Consider the following 17,335-nt stretch of genomic DNA (forward strand, 5'->3'; position numbering starts at 1 on the left):
GGTCCATCAAAAGAAGGTCGCGGTCCGTAATTGCGGACAGCGTGGGGCATGCGCCATTCTTGTGAACGCCGCTGAACATGCGCAGTACTTACTGACACCGAGGAGTATGCGCAGTGTGGTCTGTGGCGATGCTGGTGTTGTTGACAAGATTTTGTACCCGAATGTCAAATGTCAACATGAGTTTAAAAAAAAGCTGAATCCACATTTTTTTAAACCTGTAGCTCGACATTTTATTGCGTTTGCATTTTGTGTGACTCCTCAACTTTTGAATGCCTTTTCCCCAGGGCAGGGGAGTCCCAAACTAGAGGGACTCCCCTTCCCTGAGGATTGAGAGGGAAAAGATTTAAAGGGACCTCAGGGTCAGAAAAAAACACTTTGAAAGTTAATTCCCCTCAACAAATCCCCCTCTTATGCCCTGAATAAGATAGATTGTTCACAGTCTATTAATCATGAGTAGCAATGATGTTGTGAAACTTAGAAGGGTTCAAAAACGATGTTGCAAAGGTTGGAGGGGTTCAGCTGCAGGGAAAGGCTGAAAAGGCTGGGGCTGATTTTCATACACCGTTGGATGCTGAGGGTTTATAAAACTTTATAGACCTTTATAAAATCATGAGGGGCATTGATAGGTTAAATAAACAAGGTATTTTCGCTGGGGTGGGAGAGTCCAGAACTAGAGGGCATTCATTTTGGGTGAGAGGGGAAAGATATAAAAAGGACCTAAGGGGCAAATTTTTCACACAAAGGGTGGTGCATGTATTGAATTAGCTGCCAGAAGAAGTGGTGGAGGCTGGTACAATTACAAAATTTAAAAGACATTTGGATGGGTATATGGGCCAAGATTAATTTAGGATACCTGGTCAGCATGGACCGACGGGTTTGTACAACTCTATGGTTTTATTTCTGCATAGTCAGAATCAATTTCACAAGACTAGGCCATCCACAAATTACACTCTGTCCTCAACTGTGGACTAACTGGACATATTTGAATGCAAGTTTCAGAAAGATGTCTGCAGCTTTTCTATAAAGTTGAACATGCTTTCATGATATTTCTGAATATATCATTTTAGCTATTCTCAATTTTAAAGATCAGTCATTTCTCGTGCAGCCGTGTCTACCAGGTAGAGTCATCAACATCCATTCTCTTTCTCTCTTCCTAGAAGGGTTTGATACAGCGATCGAAGAGGGCTTGAGGCATCCGCAAGGACAGGGAGTGGGTGGAAGAGAAGGAGAGAGAATGGACGGAGGGGCAGATTGTCAGGGGGTGAGAGAGATAATTGACAGGGGGACAGAGGGTGGGAGGATGAGAACACTGGGGGGAACAGAGCGTGATGGGGATGGAGAAGATTGTGGGGACCGATGGTGAGGGAAAGAGAAAGACTGGTGGGCAGAGGTGGGGAGGAAGAGAATGCAGGGCAGAGGGTGGGGGTTGAGAGAGAATGGACGGGGACAGTGGGTGGGGGAGAGATTGGACAGGGGGGCAGAGGGTGGGGGGGAGAGACTGCCCAAATCCCACCTTCCCCAGGACCGGTGTTGATATCTCACGAACTGGAACCCACTCCTCTCACAGCAGACTTGGGTCAATCATTTCTCAATATATACGTGGCGAAAGCAGTAGAATCATAATTCTGACAGGCCATTCGGCCCATCGAATTCACACTGACATTCCAAATAGCATCCCATCCAGACCCATCTGCTGACCCTACAGCCCTGCAGTTCCTCATGGCTAACCCACTCTAATCTGCACACTTCAGCATGGCCAATCCACCCTAAACTGCAGATCTTTGGACTGTGGGAGGAAACCAGATCACTCGCAGGTAACCTACACAGACACAAGGAGGAGGACGTGCCAAAGTCCACACAGACAGTTGCCCAAGGATGGAATCAAACATGGACCCCTGACACTGTGAGGCAGTGGTACTAACCACTGAGCCACTGTGCCGTCCAGAGTTAGCTTCTAACTTTTCACGCACCCTCAGCAGAGGCTCTCTCCTGACATTTGTGGACCACACCTGCTGTAACCTCCATTTCCCACATCTTCAGCCCTGAGCACATTGGTTTCCGAATCCTGGCATCAGATAGACACCGATGTCATCTGGCCTCCTGCTACCAACTGCGGAGACTGGAGACAATCCCTGTCACTATTCTGTCCCTTACCACCATCTCCCCAATGTTGTTCGTACTCCCGGCACCCAGCCAGTTCGCTCCTCCACTCCCTTGCAGCCTTCTCTCAGATCCCCTTTACCTGCCTGATCCACGCTCACACCTCCTGACCCTGTCCACTGACTCAATCAGAAGGGTCTGTCCGGAGAGGAATGACCAACTCCTGGAATAAAATGTCTGGTTATTTTTTTCATCAAAGGTCTGCAGCCTGGCTTTCAGCTCCATCTCTCTGAGCCGAATGTCCACCAGCATGTGTTTGCCCTGGATCACAGCATCCAGAGCCTCCCACCTTCTGCAAATCAAAAGACAAGTCCCACCTTACACTCTCCAAAGTGTGTTGTGTAACTGCTTAATCATTTCTGGTGGCCGAGCAGTGGCTAAGTTCAACTTGGATTCCAAACTTGGGTATCAATAGCCATAAGGATGGCTTCAAATGGACCTTGGGTTGGCGTCACACTACATGTGACTCCACTACACTATACAGTCTCTCTCTCTCACACACACAGACACACACACACTCATACACACACGCATGCACGTAAATCAATAGGGTGAATTTGCAGAATTATATTTGCAAATACATTGTATTTTGCTCAAAAAGTGCACAATCTGCAGGCAGTCAATGCATGTAATAATTTTATAAATTCCTACTTTGGAAATAGAACCAGTCTGACTCAAGATTGGGATACTGACAGACTTGAACCTCACACCTTCCATGCATTATCTGAGCTGTCACTTCTTTTTATAAAATAGAGTCATAGAGTCTTAGAGATGTACAGCATGGAAACAGACCCTTCAGTCCAATCCGTCTACGCCGACCAGACATCCCAACCTAATCTAATCCCACCTGCCAGCACCCAGCCCATATCCCTCCAAACCCTTCCCATTCATATACCTATCCAAATGCCTCTTAAATGTTACAATTGTACCAGCCTCCAGGACATCCTCTGGCAGCTCATTCAACACGTACCACCCTCTGCGTGAAAAAGTTGCCCCTTAGGTCTCTTTTATATCTTTCCCCTCTCACCCAAAAGGAATACCCTCTCGTTCTGCACTCCCCGATCCCAGGGAAAATACTTTCTCTATTTATCGTATTCATGCCCCTCATAATTTTGTAAACCTCTATAAGGTCACCCCTCAGCCTCCGACGCTCCAGGGAAAACAGCCCCAGCCTGTTCAGCCTCTCCCCATAACTCAAATCCTCCAACCCTGACAACATCCTTGTAAATCTTTTCTGAACCCTTTCAAGTTTCACAACATCTTATGGGCGGCACGGTGGCACAGTGGTTAGCACTGCTGCCTCACAGCACCAGAAACCCGGGTTCAATTCCCACCTCAGGCGACTGACTGTGTGGAGTTTGCATGTTCTCCCCGTGTCTGCGTGGGTTTCCTCCGATTTCCTCCCACAGTCCAAAGATGTGCAGGTCAGGTGAATTGGCTATGTTAAATTGCCCATAGTGTTAGGTAAGGGGTAAAGGTAGGGGTATGGGTGGGTTGTGCTTCAGCAGGTTGGTTTGGATTTGTTGGGCCGAAGGGCCTGTTTCCACATTGTAATGTAATCTGTAATCTTTCCGATAGGAAGGAGACCATGCAATATTCCAACAGTGAATTGGCTATGCTAAATTGCCTAACCAATGTCCTGAACAGCTGCAGCATGATCTCCCAATTCCTGTACTCAATACTCTGACCAATAAAGGAAAGCATACCAAACGCCTTCTTCACTATCCTATCTACCTTAAGTTATCTCGAGGATATGACTAAAAAGAAGTTCTAGGATTTGCATATTAATGAACTGAAACCTGCAACCCATTCTAAAAGATGAAAGACTTAATCTTGGTTTGTTCAATATATCATTTCAGTTGCATGACACTGATCTTTTGCTATAAATTCTGTGTCTTATGATCCTGCTCCACAGCTACCTGATGAAGGAGCAGCGCTCCGAAAGCTAATGCTCCCAAATAAACCTGTTGGACTATATCCTGGTGTTATGTGATTTTTAACTTTGTTTCTCATGAACACAGCCACAACACTTCCTGCTGCTGCCAGTAAACATTACAATGCTGATGAAACGATGCAGTACCTGCAGAGATGAAAATCTTAACAGTTTCTAACGATACTTGCTACTGATTCACTGCTCCTTCTGATACACGACTTTGGTAACGTAGTGCTGGAAGCTGAGTGAGCAGCTTTAAAACAGAAACTGTTGGATTTTAAATCTTTCAATGTCTGAATCCGAATTTAGGTAACCTTTATTGCGACCCAACTTTGTTACAGCTTCATTATCTCCCAGCAAAAAAATTACAAAAAAGTAGCTTTCCTTTTCTTCAACAGCTGAAGCTCATAGCACACACACACACACACACCCCTGACCTCCCCTGACACCCCAGTTGCTTTATTATTGGTAAGCACTGAGGTGTCCCTTTGTAACTGAATCCTTGATACAGTCTTAACCTGGAGGAAGTAATGCCTCACTCAGCAATTTCAACCCATATACTGTATCCAAGTAAGTTTCTCCCCACTCATTTTCCAGGGGCAGGGGTGGGGACAGGGGTTAAAGTCGACCGTATTGCTGAGAGTCTGGAGTCATGTGTAGGCCAGACCGGGACGACTGAGTGAATCCTTTCCCACAACAGCAGTTTCCTTCCCTAAAAAAATCATGAGTGAATCAGATGAGGATGTTTTCCCCCTGAAAATGGTTTCATCATTAGATTCTGAACTCCAGATTTCTGACCAAATTCCAATTTGCCATGGCGGGATTCAAAACCGGGAATTCCCAGAGTTGAGGTAGTAATCCAGTTGATAATACCACTTGGCCATTGCTCCTTCGATCCCAGTGATGGCACATGAACTCACTAATGCCTCTGGAAGTTGTCCACCCAACCAAATCCCTTCCTGCCCTCAGGGCAGGAGAACAGCCTCTCCCAGTGTGGACCCACTGGTATGTCAGCAGGGTGGATGAACTCATGAACCTCTTCCTGCAGTGACAGTAGGTGAACGGCCTCTCCCCAGGATGTTTCAGCAGGCCAGGAGAATTGACGAATGTATTCCTGGACTTGGAGCAAGTGAATGACTTCTCCCCGGTGTGAACATGCCAGTGCATCAGCTGGTTGCACAGCCAACTGAATCCCTTCCCACACACAGAGCAGGAGAATGGCCTCTCCCCTGTGTGAATGCTTCTATGAGGCTCCAGCACTGACGGGGAAGGGAACCCTTTCCCACAGTCCCCACATTTCCACAGTTTCCCCATGGGGAGAGCTTTCCTTGTGTCGCTCTGGGTTTGAAATTACCAACAGAATGGGTACACAGTCTCTCTCCACCGTGAGGGGTGAGACTTTGATTCCCCAAACTGAGTAACTGGTTTCAAGCACTTTTCACAGTCAGTGCACTGAATCTCCCTCACTTGGGTGTCTCCGTATTCTTCCTGCCAAAGTGTCCAAAATCTCTCAAGCAGACAAAAGCAAACATTTCTTCTCAATTGGAATGGTTGCTGATATTCAAGTCCCAATGAATCAAGTGGCTCTGTCAGAAATTGATGTATCATTTGCTTTCAGATTTCTTTCTACATGTCTTCCTGCAAAAATAAATTCACAAAATACGTGATCACAGTCAATACTGTTAAATGAACATAACATAGGTGACAATTCCTGTAGTTTGCCAGATGCCTGATCACATATTATCCAGGACACAGAAACCTGAAAACCCTCATGCAGCCAGATAGCCTTAAGTGTGTATGGAGGAAATCTTCATTTCGGTGACAATAACCTAGAACAAGCTGCCGACAAAGGCACTGGAAATGGAGCTGAATCAAGGACAATGAAATTGAAATGTCAAGGCTACTTGAGAAAAACAAACCAGTAAAGTTGCTGAATGACTTTCTGCTGTCCTATTCAATAAAAAAGATGACAAGAAATACAGAATATAACTTCAGTGCTAGATTAGAATGTGAAAAATAATAGCCACAAGGCTTTTATAACAGCGAATAATATCAGATATACACCATATGAAGCAACATATGTCTACATTTTATATCAACGTGCCAATCCCTTAGATTCTGCTCCATCCCATGAGTAACTACCCTTTTAATTCTGAACATGAGGAAAGAAGCGATCTTTTTCCACAATGCAAATTGTATATAAATAAACGTATCAAACTGAGGGGAAAAAAAATAATATACCGTTAAGAAGGACAGAGAGCATCTGACACCTTTGCAGAGTCAGCTCCCTCCCTGGATTCACTTCAGTTGCTACAAGTGAATAATGTTTCCTTCCTCTCTCCCCCTCCCAGGATGAGGAATGGAAAGGGCGAAGATATTGCTTTGCTCCCACGATTTCTCCATGATGTGGGAATCCTTGTCTCTCTCCAGCTTTGATAATCGGTTGAAAGACCACTCATGTATGGAAAGTGTTCCATCTATTGCTGCTGCGAATGGGTGTTGCTATTTCAGGCTGTGTACCCGCTTAAAGCTCTTCCCACAGTCAGTTCATTGGAACACTCTCACTCAGGTATGCATACCTCAGTCTCACTGATGTTTGAAACCTTGTGAAGCAGACAGGACAGGAGAGAAATAAAAAAAATTCCAATAGATTCAAAGGCCGATGATATTCCGGTGCCAATGAATTGATTGTCTCTATCAGATCTTGTTTCTGGCTGTAAATCCTCCCTTTCTCATATCCTGTAAAAGGAGATTACAGAAGACATTGCTGTCTACACAGTATAGAAATTCAAAACAGACAATTCTGGTTTCTGTGGAACATTCTTTCTTTTCTCCTTCCCTCAAAAATGTGAATCGCAATGCTACAGTCTCCCTCCATTCTTACTCTACTGTGGCTATTATCACCCTCATTCCCGTTCTCCTAAAAATGCTGAAAAATGTTGACTAACAGATCCTGTGGAACCCTAGGTCTGAATATCATACATAAGTTGAAGCATTTTATCCATATCTCCCCTGTCAAGGTCCCACGGGATGTTTATAAGCCCTTCGGCCAAAATAATCCATTCACCCCATCGAATCTGCTCCACCATTTATTACCATAATGATTAATATTATAATCCAAAAATCCACATTCATGCCTTATTATTGATTCCCCATTGATTAAAATTCTGCCCAACATCTGCCTTGACTATACTTCGTGATTAAACTTCAATAGCCCTGTCATTCATTACTCTCGGAGAGAAGATATCCACCTCATCTCCATCATAAATATGCAAACACTTAAGATTGGAGGCTATTCCTTCTGGTCTGAGACTCTCCCACAAATGAACACTACCTTTTTGGCAACTAACCTTTCAGGCCCACTAAAATTCTGATATTTATTCATTCAGATCTCCTCTCATTCTTCCAAACTCGAACGAATGCTCAGCTAAGCTCCGCAACATTGCAAAATTAGCAAACACGTCAATTCCCGGGATTCATTTTGTGAACGCTCTCTCACCAGCTTCCAATGTTTCTGTCATCTCCTCTACTTCGAGGGACCAGAGTGCAAAACACGCAAGTTACAGCATAATAAAAGAATGATAAATAATAGACATTTTTCTAGCAGAAATTCGAAAATGTGCAAAAATAGTCAGACGGGAAAGAGTCCAATCATGTAGTGGTAAGGAACCTGATGGCTTGGGGGAAGAAACTGTTGCCTAGTCTGGTCGTGATAGATTGAATTGGGAGGTGGGTGTGAGGATCTAAAGTTGGAATTTAGGCAACAAAATATGTACATTTTTATTTCAACAAGATGGGTTCTCGATTTAAAAGAATACTACAAAATGGCCTGTGAACCATACTGCTGAACAAACTGCTGATTCGCAGAATGAACTTGCAGTTCAAAGATAAGAGGACAATAGAATTTTCATAAGATGAATACTGACACATTATTTGACCATTTGAACTAACCTTGAACTAATACATGGCATGACAATTTATGTAAATTAGATATCCTTCTTAAAGAAAATATCATTGGATTATTTTGCTGTGAATCATGTCACCTTATTATATGTGATTGGTCTTTCTCGTAATTAAGACTACTATTTCTTAAAAACCATATAAATCATGTGCAATTTTCAAATGTAATTGCGCAACTTCATCACGGAACACAGAAGCTTCAATCTCTGTGTTGCTGGATAGAATTGCGTTAAGATACCTTAATTCAATAAACTACTGAACCTTGCTTTTCGAATACACCGCATTTGTCGATTCCTTTGACCGATCTCGAACCAAGAGGCCCCTCTTGAGGAGACGCAGATCTTCATTTTGGTGCTCGGACACGTTTCGGCTCGGACAGATTGTGAACAGCAGTGTACGAGTTAAATGTCCTTCACGATTGGGTGTTGAGGAATTCGGCCTGCCAGACGTGATTATTTTTAGAACGTTTGGTTTTCCTGTCAGTCAAGTGGTGTCTGACGTGACCAGTCCAGCCCGAAAGGATCGGTCTTAGCAATGGTTGAGTCTGGGGGACCTGTTAAATGTTTAAAAAGGGGGGGAGAGATTAATTGGAGTTGAGGGTGCTTTGGTACTTACGGACAGTGGTCTTCGAAAAATGCTGAACTCTGAGGGGAGGGTTGAAATCTGAATTCCCGAGCTTTGTTAATTTTTGGTTTTTTAAAAAAAAATATTTCTCCCGAGCTTCGTTGCTTTCAGAAACAAAACAAAATAAATCTCCAGAGATTGGTTATTTTCTGGTGTTATCTTTTTAATAGAAAAAAATTCGATCGCTTAAAATTCATTTATTTTCGGTTCGGGTTGTGTTAACTTTGTTAGTTTTCGGTTTAAAAAAACTCCGATTGCCTAAACTTTGTTTATTTTCGGGTTCGTTTCATTTGAACTTCGTTATTTTTCGGGTTTTTGCTTCGTTTATTTTGGGGTCGCGACATTTAAACGTCGTTACTTTTCGGTTTAAAGAAACTCCGATTACCTTCGTTAATTTTCGGGTTCGCGTCGTTAAACTTCGTTACTTTTCGGGTTTTAAAAAAACTCCGATTGCCTTGATTTAGAGATGCCGCTGTCGGACTGGGGTGTACAAAGTTAAAAATCACACAACACCAGGTTGTAGTCCAACAATTGGAAGCACACTAGCTTTCGGAGCGACGCTCCTTCATCAGGTGATAGTGGAGGGCTCGATCGTAACACAGAATTTATAGCAAAAATTTGCAGTGTGATGTAACTGAAATTATACATTGAAAAATTGATTGTCTGTTAAGCCTTTCATCTGTCAGAATACATTGATAGTTTCACTTCTTTCATGTGTAAATCACAAAACCCTTTTTTTAAAGTTGCATTCTTGGGTTAGCTGTTAACAGTGGTGATAGCTAGACAATATTTTGAAGGAGTTAGCCCCCTGTGTTCTCTGTCTATGACCTGATGTTTAGATTGATTCTAATCTAAAAAGTGATATAACAGAGTTTTACATAAATTCATGCAGTTTTTGAGCTCAGAGTTCTACATGAATGTATGCAGTTTTTGAGCAAAGTGCAATGCAACTCTGCAAGTACAAATTCAGCACACAAAATATATGTGTGCATGTGGGTCTTTGTCTGTCTGTGTGTGTGTCTGTCGGGGTTGGGAGTTGAGAGTGTGAGAATGTGTGTTTATGTATGTGTGTGTGCACGTGTAGTGAGTGCAGAGTGTCTTAGGTCTGTGAGGGGGTGCATGTGTGAGTGTGGGAGTGTGTGTGTCTATAAGGGTGTGTGTGGGCGCCTGTGTGCACGTCTGTGTGTACCTGTGTCCGTGTGTGTTTGTGTAGGAATATATGTGTGTGTGTGTGTGTAGTGCAATGGTGATCACCTGTAATGTGACAAGAACCCATGGTCCCGGTTGAGGCCCTCCCTATGGGTACCAAACTTAGCTATCAGCCTCTGCTCGGCCACTTTCCTCTGCTGCCTGTCCGGAAGTCCACCTTGGAGGATGGTCACCCGAAGGTCCGAGGCTGAATGTCCTGGACCACTGAAGTGTTCCCCAACTGGGAGGGAACCCTCCTGTCTGTTGATCGTTGTGCAGTGCCTATTCATCCGTTGTCGTAGCCTTTGCTCGGTTTCCCCAATGTACCATGCCTCCAGGCATCCTTGCCTGCAACGTATAAGATAGACAACGTTGGCTGAGTCACATGAGTATCTGCCATGTACAAGGTGGGAGGTGTTCCAACGCATAATAGTGGTATCTATGCCCACAATCTGACACGTCTTGCAGCGTCCACCGTGACAGGGTTGCATGGAGTTGTCCTGAGAGCCGGGCAGTTTGCTACAAACAATGATCTGTTTGAGGTTTAGCGGTTGTTTAAAGGCAAGTAGTGGAGGTGTGGGGAAGGTCTTGGTGAGGTGCTCATCCTCACTGATAATGTGTTGCAGGTCACGAAGAACATGGCATAATTTTTCAGCCCCTGGGAAGTACAGAACAACGAAGGGTACCCTGTCAGTTGCAGCATGTGTCTGTCTCCTGAGGAGGTCATTACGGTTCCTTGCTGTGCCACAGACTCCCCTTCCCTGGGGAAAAGACTTTAAGTACTCACCCTATCCATGCCCCTCACAAACGTCTATAAGATCACCATGCAGCCTCCGATGCTCCAGAATAAATATTCTCAGCCTATTCAGCCTCTCCATGTAGCTCAAACCCTCAAATTCTGGCAACAGCCTTGTCAATCTTTCGAAGTATCACACATGTTTCCTACAGCAGGGAGACCAGAACTGAACACAGTATTCCAAAAGTGGCCTGACCAATGCCCTGCACATCCACAACTTAACCTCCCAACTCCTGTGCTCTCTGCTCTGGCCAATAAAGGCCAGCATACCAAACGCCTTCTTCACTATCCTGCCTACCTGCGTCTCCAATTTCAAGGAATTATGAACCTGCAGTCCAAGGTCTCTTTGCTCTACAACACTCGCCTTAACTGTGTCAGTCCTGGCTGGATTCACTTCTCCTTATCAACAGCTCAAGGCCAGGAGCCTGGAACATTTGAGGTCCTTTTCATGTATGGAATTGTTTTTCTCATTCCTTGACTGTTGATATGGTAGTTGCAGCTGCAGGATGTCTCTGCTCCTCTGGCCATTAGACTGTGCTGATCCATAGAATGATGGATTGGTTCTCTCTGTCCCTTATCGGTAATTCGAGCCTAACTGAACCTGCAGTATAAGATAACATTCAGATTTGTAGACATTAAGAAACGTAGGTCTGGACAACGTATGTGAAACTTACGACTGCCCCTCAGTTGCATAATTAATGGAGATTGTGCTTGTGATTTACCATAAAACTTGTAACATTCTGTATTACATTAGAATACGTCAGACTTTGTTTGACTCCCCATGGCAACGAATAAAGCTAGTTAATTGCTCAAGGTCTCCTCTCCTGACTACTTAGCTTTAAACGATTTGACACACGAGTTACTTTGCCCCAACAGTATAATAGTTACATCGAAGGGAGAGAGAATTCCTCAAGTAGGGCACTCTCAGAATCCTGGGACAGCCCTATTTCTGGTTTACTTCCTAATGAACAAACATTAAGCATTTATTTATTTCTGATTTTGTTTCATTTTTCTTGTTTGATTCCCTGCTGTGACTACACTCTGTGTCTGGATGGGTGACAGGCTGAGATTGTAGGTTTGCTTTCGATTGGCTGAATGTTTACTTGTTCTGGAAGCTGTAAAAGAGGCGTGAAAGCTTCTGCAGAAGTCCAGCAAAGCTGAGGACAGACCGACATCTTACTCTGTGGGAACAGGGAGATCAGAGGACAGAGAAATCAGGACCTGAAACCCGAGCTGATACCAGACTACCGTGTGCTCAGTGCTTTGATGAGCAGTGCCAACCCTCTGCCTTTACCTCACTTCCCATCTGACTCCCCCCTCAATATTCAGCATCCAATCCTTGCCATCTTGAAGCCAAGTCTCTGTAAGGAGTCTCAGACCATAATTATTCACTTCCAATGTGTGCAGTTTATTCATTCACTTTTGTTACAATGCGGCACACATTCAGACTCACCATGTATCGTTTCAGTTTTTGTGACATTAGTATCCAGTTTCGATTGTTGGTCCATTGGTGACGCTGTTGCTTGGTGACGGTGAGGCTCCCCCGGCCCCGCCCATCCCCCCCGTGCAGACGTCACGCGGGGGCTAAGGCGTTTGGGAGGAGAATTCGCTCGAGCGAGGAAGCGGCGGCCGTTTGGAAAATGGCGCCGCGCGGCCCGAGGCAGACACCTGTCACTAACCTTGTACTTGTGCTTTTTACCGTCACTGATTGTTTTCACCCTTGCGGACTAATCTAATTTATAGATTAAGGTGTAGGTTATGGTGGATTGGCCATGCTAAATTCCCCATAGTGCCCCGGGATGGGCAGGTTGTGGTGGATAATTTAGCATGACCAATCCATAGTGCCCTGGGATGTGCAGGTTAGGGTGGATGACCATGGGAAATACAGGGTAAAACCAAGGACTGCAGATGCTGGAAACCAGATTCTTGATTAGAGTGGTGCTGGAAAAGCACAGCAGTGCAGGCAGCATCCAAGGAGCAGGAAAATGGACGTTTCAGGCAAATGCCCTTCATCAGGAATAGAGGCAGAGTGCCTGCAGGGTGGAGAGACAATTAAGAGGAGGGTGGGGGTGGGGGTGGGGAGAAAGTAGCATAGAGTACAAGGTGAATAGGGGTGGGGATGGAGGGGATAGGTCAGCGAGGAGGGTGGAGAGAAGGTAGCAAAGAGTATGATGGGTGAATGGGGGTGGGGATGAAGGTGATAGGTCAGAGAGAAGGGTGGAGTGCATAGGTGGAAAGGAAGATAGGCAGGTAGGACAAGTCATGGGGACAGTGCTGAGCTGGAAGTTTGGAGCTGGGGTGAGGTGGGGGAAGGGGAAATACAGAGTGAGGGGATGGATATGGGTGGGACACTTCAGAGGGCCAGTGTGGAATAGATAGGCCGAATGGCCTGTTTCCACATTGTTGGGATTCTATTGACTCTCCCCAAAAAGGAGCATTTTATCGGCATCTATCTTATCAAGCCCTTTTCAGAATTCTATTGGTTTCAATAAGATCACCTCCAGTTCATAGAGGTATACAGCACAGAAACAGACCCTTCGGTCCAACGTGTCCATGCCGACCAGGATTCCCAAACTAAACCAGTCCCACTTGCCTGCATTTGGCCCATATTCCTCTAAACGTTTCTATTCATGTACCCATCTGAATGTTGTAACTGTAATGTTGTAAATGTTGTAATGTCGTTTAAATGTTGTAACTGTACCTGCATCTCCCACTTCCTCAGCAAGTTCATTCCACACACAAACCACCCTCTGTCAAAACAGTGCCCCTCCGGTTCCTTTTAAATCTCCTCTCATCTTGAAAGAATATGCCCCCTAGTTTTGAGCTCCCCTGCACGAAGGGAGAGCCCTTTGCTATTCACCGAACTTCACTCCTCATGATTTTATAAATCTCGATGAGGTCACCCCTCAACCTCCTTGTGCTCAGTGAAAGATGTCCCGCCCTCTCCTTATAACTCAAACCTTCCAGTCCCGGCAACGTCCTAGTAAATCTTTACAGAACCCTCTCTAATAGTCTTCTTCGTATTACAGGGCCACCCGAACTGTACCCAGTACTCTAAACCACCCTGTCTACCAGTGATACAACTTTCAAAGAACTACGTACCTAAACCCCACCTCCCGATATCTCGGGTTTGGAGAGATACTGGCAGGTGGGACTAGATTGGGTTGGGATATCTGGTCGGCGTGGATAGGTTGGACCGAAGGGTCTGTTTCCATGCTGTATATCTCTATGACTCTATGTCTCTCTCTTTTACAACATGACCCATGGTCCTACAATTAACTGTACACATCCTGCCCTTTCTTGTTTTAGTAAAACGTAAAGCACACATACTCCCACACTCTCACAGACTTATACTCCCACACTCTCACAGACTTATACTCCAACACACTTTCACTTTACTAAGCATGCACACACTCTTACACGCACACTCACGCACAAACTCACATGCACACAATCACAGCAGTCTAGGTTTGTTCAATATATCCTATCAGTTGCATGACACGGTGATCTTTTGCTATAAAATGTAATGTCTTTGATCCTGCTTCACAGCTATCCAATGAAGGAGCAGCACTCCAAAAGCTGGTGCTTTCAAATAAACCTGGTGTTGTGTGAGTTTTTAAATTTTATCCACCCCAGTCCAAAACTGGCACCTCCACATCGAGTGAACACAGCCCAAACATCCCAGTGCTGCCAGGAAACTTTACAATGCTGATGAAATGACGCAATACCTGCACTCCTGAAAAATTTACAATTTCTAACGATACTAGCTACTCATTCACTGCTCGATCTGAAACACAACATTGGAAACTCAGTAAGTTCAGGTAACCTTTATTGCAATCCAGCTTTGTTACAGCTTCAAATCCCCCCAGCAAAAAAGGCAGAGAAAATGTAGCTACTTTTCAAACAGCTCAAGACCGAAGTACGCACACATCCCCCCACAACTACACTTTCCTTACTATTGGTCACCACCAAGTTGTCCCTTTGTAATTGGATCCTTGGTACAGCCTTAACCTGTGGGAAGTATTGCCTCACTCAGTAATTTCAACCCGTATCCTGAATTCCAAGTAAGTTGGATGGGCAGTGTCGAGTCAACCACACTGCTGTGGGTCTGCAGTCACATGTAGGCCAGCCTGGGTAAAGAATGGAGATGGAACAACTGAGTGAATCCTTTCCCACAACAGCAGTTTCCTCCCCTAAAAAGGATGTGAGTGAATCAGATGGGGGTTTTCTCCACCCACCCCCACCAAAAATGGTTTCATCGTTAGATTCTGAACTCCAGTTTCTGACCAAATTCCAATTCCGCCATCTGCCGCGGTCGGATTCGAACCCAGCAGCCCCGAAACTGGTTTGACAGTCCAGTCGATAATGACACTCGGCCGTCGCCGCTTCAGTACGTCCACAGTTGGGAGGAGCAGGTGAACGGCCTCTCCCTGGTGTGGAGACACTGGTGGGTCAGCAGCTTAAATCGAGCAGGTGAACCCCGTCCTGCACTCGGGGCCCCTGAAGGGCCTCTTCCCCCTAGTGGAGCCGCTAGTGCCTCTGCAGGTGGCTCACCTGACTGAACCCCTCCCCAACACTCTGAGCAGCTGAAAGGCTTCTCCCCCGTGTGGATCTGCCGGTGGGTCAGCAGGGTGGAGGCCTGGGTAAAGGTCTTCCCGCACTCGGGGCAGCTGAAGGGCCTCTCCCCCGTGTGGATCTGCCGGTGCCTCAGCAGGGTAGAGGCCTGGGTAAAGGCCTTCCTGCACTGGGGGCAGCTGAATGGCCTCTCCCCCGTGTGGACCCGCCGGTGTGTCAGTAGGTTGGAGGAATTGCTAAAGGCCTTCCCGCACTCTGTGCAGGGGAACGGCCTCTCCCCCAAGTGGATCCGCCGGTGCCTCAGGAGGGTGGAGGCCTGGGTAAAGGCCTTCCTGCACTGGGGGCAGCTGAACGGCCTCTCCCCCATGTGGACCTGCTGGTGGGTCAGTAGGTTGGAGGAATTGCTGAAGGCCTTCCCGCACTCGGAGCAGCTGAAGGGCCTCTCCCCCGTGTGGACCCGCTGGTGGGTCAGCAGGTTGGAGGAATTACTGAAGGCCTTCTTGCACTCGGGGCAGCTGAAGGGCCTCTCCCCGGTGTGGACTCGCCGGTGGGTCAGCAGGGCTGAGGAATCACGAAAAGCCTTCCCACACACGGGGGAGAGGCCCTTCAACTGCCCCGTGTGTGGGAAGGCTTTTCGTGATTCCTCAGCCCTGCTGACCCACCGGCGGGTCCACTTGGGGGAGAGGCCCTTCAACTGCCCCAAGTGGATCCGCCGGTGGGTCAGCAGGGCTGAGGAATCACGAAAAGCCTTCCCGTACAGAGGGCAGATGAAGGGCCTCTCCCCCGTGTGAATCCGCCGGTGGGTCTGAAGGTTGGAGGAATTGCTGAAGGCCTTCCCGCAGTCGGGGCAGTTGAAGGGCCTCTCCCCCGTGTGGATCTGCCGGTGCCTCAGCAGGGTGGAGGAATTACTGAAGGCCTTCCTGCACTCGGAGCAGCTGAAGGGCCTCTCCCCTGTGTGGATCCGCCGGTGGGTCAGCAGGGCAGAGGAATCACGAAAAGCCTTCCAGCAATCGGGGCAGCTGAAGGGCCTCTCACCTGTGTGGACTCGCTGGTGGGTCAGCAGGTTGGAGGAATCGCTGAAGCCTTTCCCGCAGACATAGCAGAAGAACGGCTTCTCCCCAGTGTGGCTGCGCCGATGAGTCTCCAGGACAGACGGGACATGGAAACCTTTTCCACAGTCGCCACACTTCCACGGTTTCTCTACGAGGCAGGATTCCTCGGGTTTCTCCATGGCCAACGCTTCAGCCACACACAAACGCGTGTGGAGCCCCTCCCCACCGTGAATTTCTCTTTCCAGGCCGTATAACTGCTTCAGGCTCCACACTCAGTGCACTGCAACAGTAGAGTCCCTCATCCAGTCCTACTGATGCTGAAAACGTACTCAAACTGGAACCAAAAAGCTTTGCTCCTTCTCACAGAATCATAGTTGGAAAATTGTTGTCGTCCCGATGGAGTCAGTGACTGTCAGACATTGATGTCAAAGTGAGGATTGCAGACAATGGAGAGTCCTTCATCTGTTGATTTTGAAACTTCTGTCTTCAGATCGTGCAATACTCTGTTAAAAAGAGATTACAAAAGTCATCATTGTCAGTGCAGGGTAGAAATTCAGAACAAGGAATTCTACTTTCTGTGGAATATTCTTTTCTTTTGTTATTCCACAAAATTGAAAGCACCATCCCACTCTCTCTCTCCCCGTCTGTTCTCACTCCGCTCTAACTAATTCCCCTGAAGATGCTGATTCAGGATCTTACAGGGGCAGAAAAGCAAAAATGTCAAGACTAACGTCAAGATAAATCCACCTGAAAGTGAATATCTTTCACAACACTGGGATACTGCTGAGAGCGAGCAGGTCTGCCCCTCAGGTCCCTATTAAATCATTCCCCTCTCAGCTCAAATTTAGATTTAGATTAGATTACAGTGTGGAAACAGGCCCTTCGGCCCAACAAGTCCACACCGACCTGCCGAAGCGAAACCCACCCATACCCCTACATTTACCCCTTACCTAACACTACAGCCAATTTAGCATGGCCAATTCACCTGACCTGCACATCTTTGGACTGTGGGAGGAAACCGGAGCACCCGGAGGAAACCCACGCAGA

At 46.4% G+C, this 17,335-nt stretch overlaps 1 protein-coding gene across 1 annotated transcript; it reads right to left on the reverse strand.

Moving 5' to 3' along the window:
• Nucleotides 1–14,947: 14,947 nt before the first annotated feature.
• On the reverse strand, nt 14,948–16,467 carry LOC148143043 (uncharacterized). The gene has a single exon (XM_087975694.1). The coding sequence runs from the start codon at nt 16,465–16,467 to the stop codon at nt 15,049–15,051; it is 1,419 nt and encodes a 472-aa protein (XP_087831820.1). The 3' UTR covers nt 14,948–15,048.
• Between the last annotated feature and the right edge of the window lie 868 nt (nt 16,468–17,335).

The sequence above is a fragment of the Chiloscyllium plagiosum genome, unplaced genomic scaffold (genome assembly GCF_037043375.1).
Source record: "Chiloscyllium plagiosum isolate Xiang-an unplaced genomic scaffold, Cpla_swu_hap1 HiC_scaffold_27, whole genome shotgun sequence".
Taxonomy (NCBI): Eukaryota; Metazoa; Chordata; class Chondrichthyes; order Orectolobiformes; family Hemiscylliidae; genus Chiloscyllium; species Chiloscyllium plagiosum.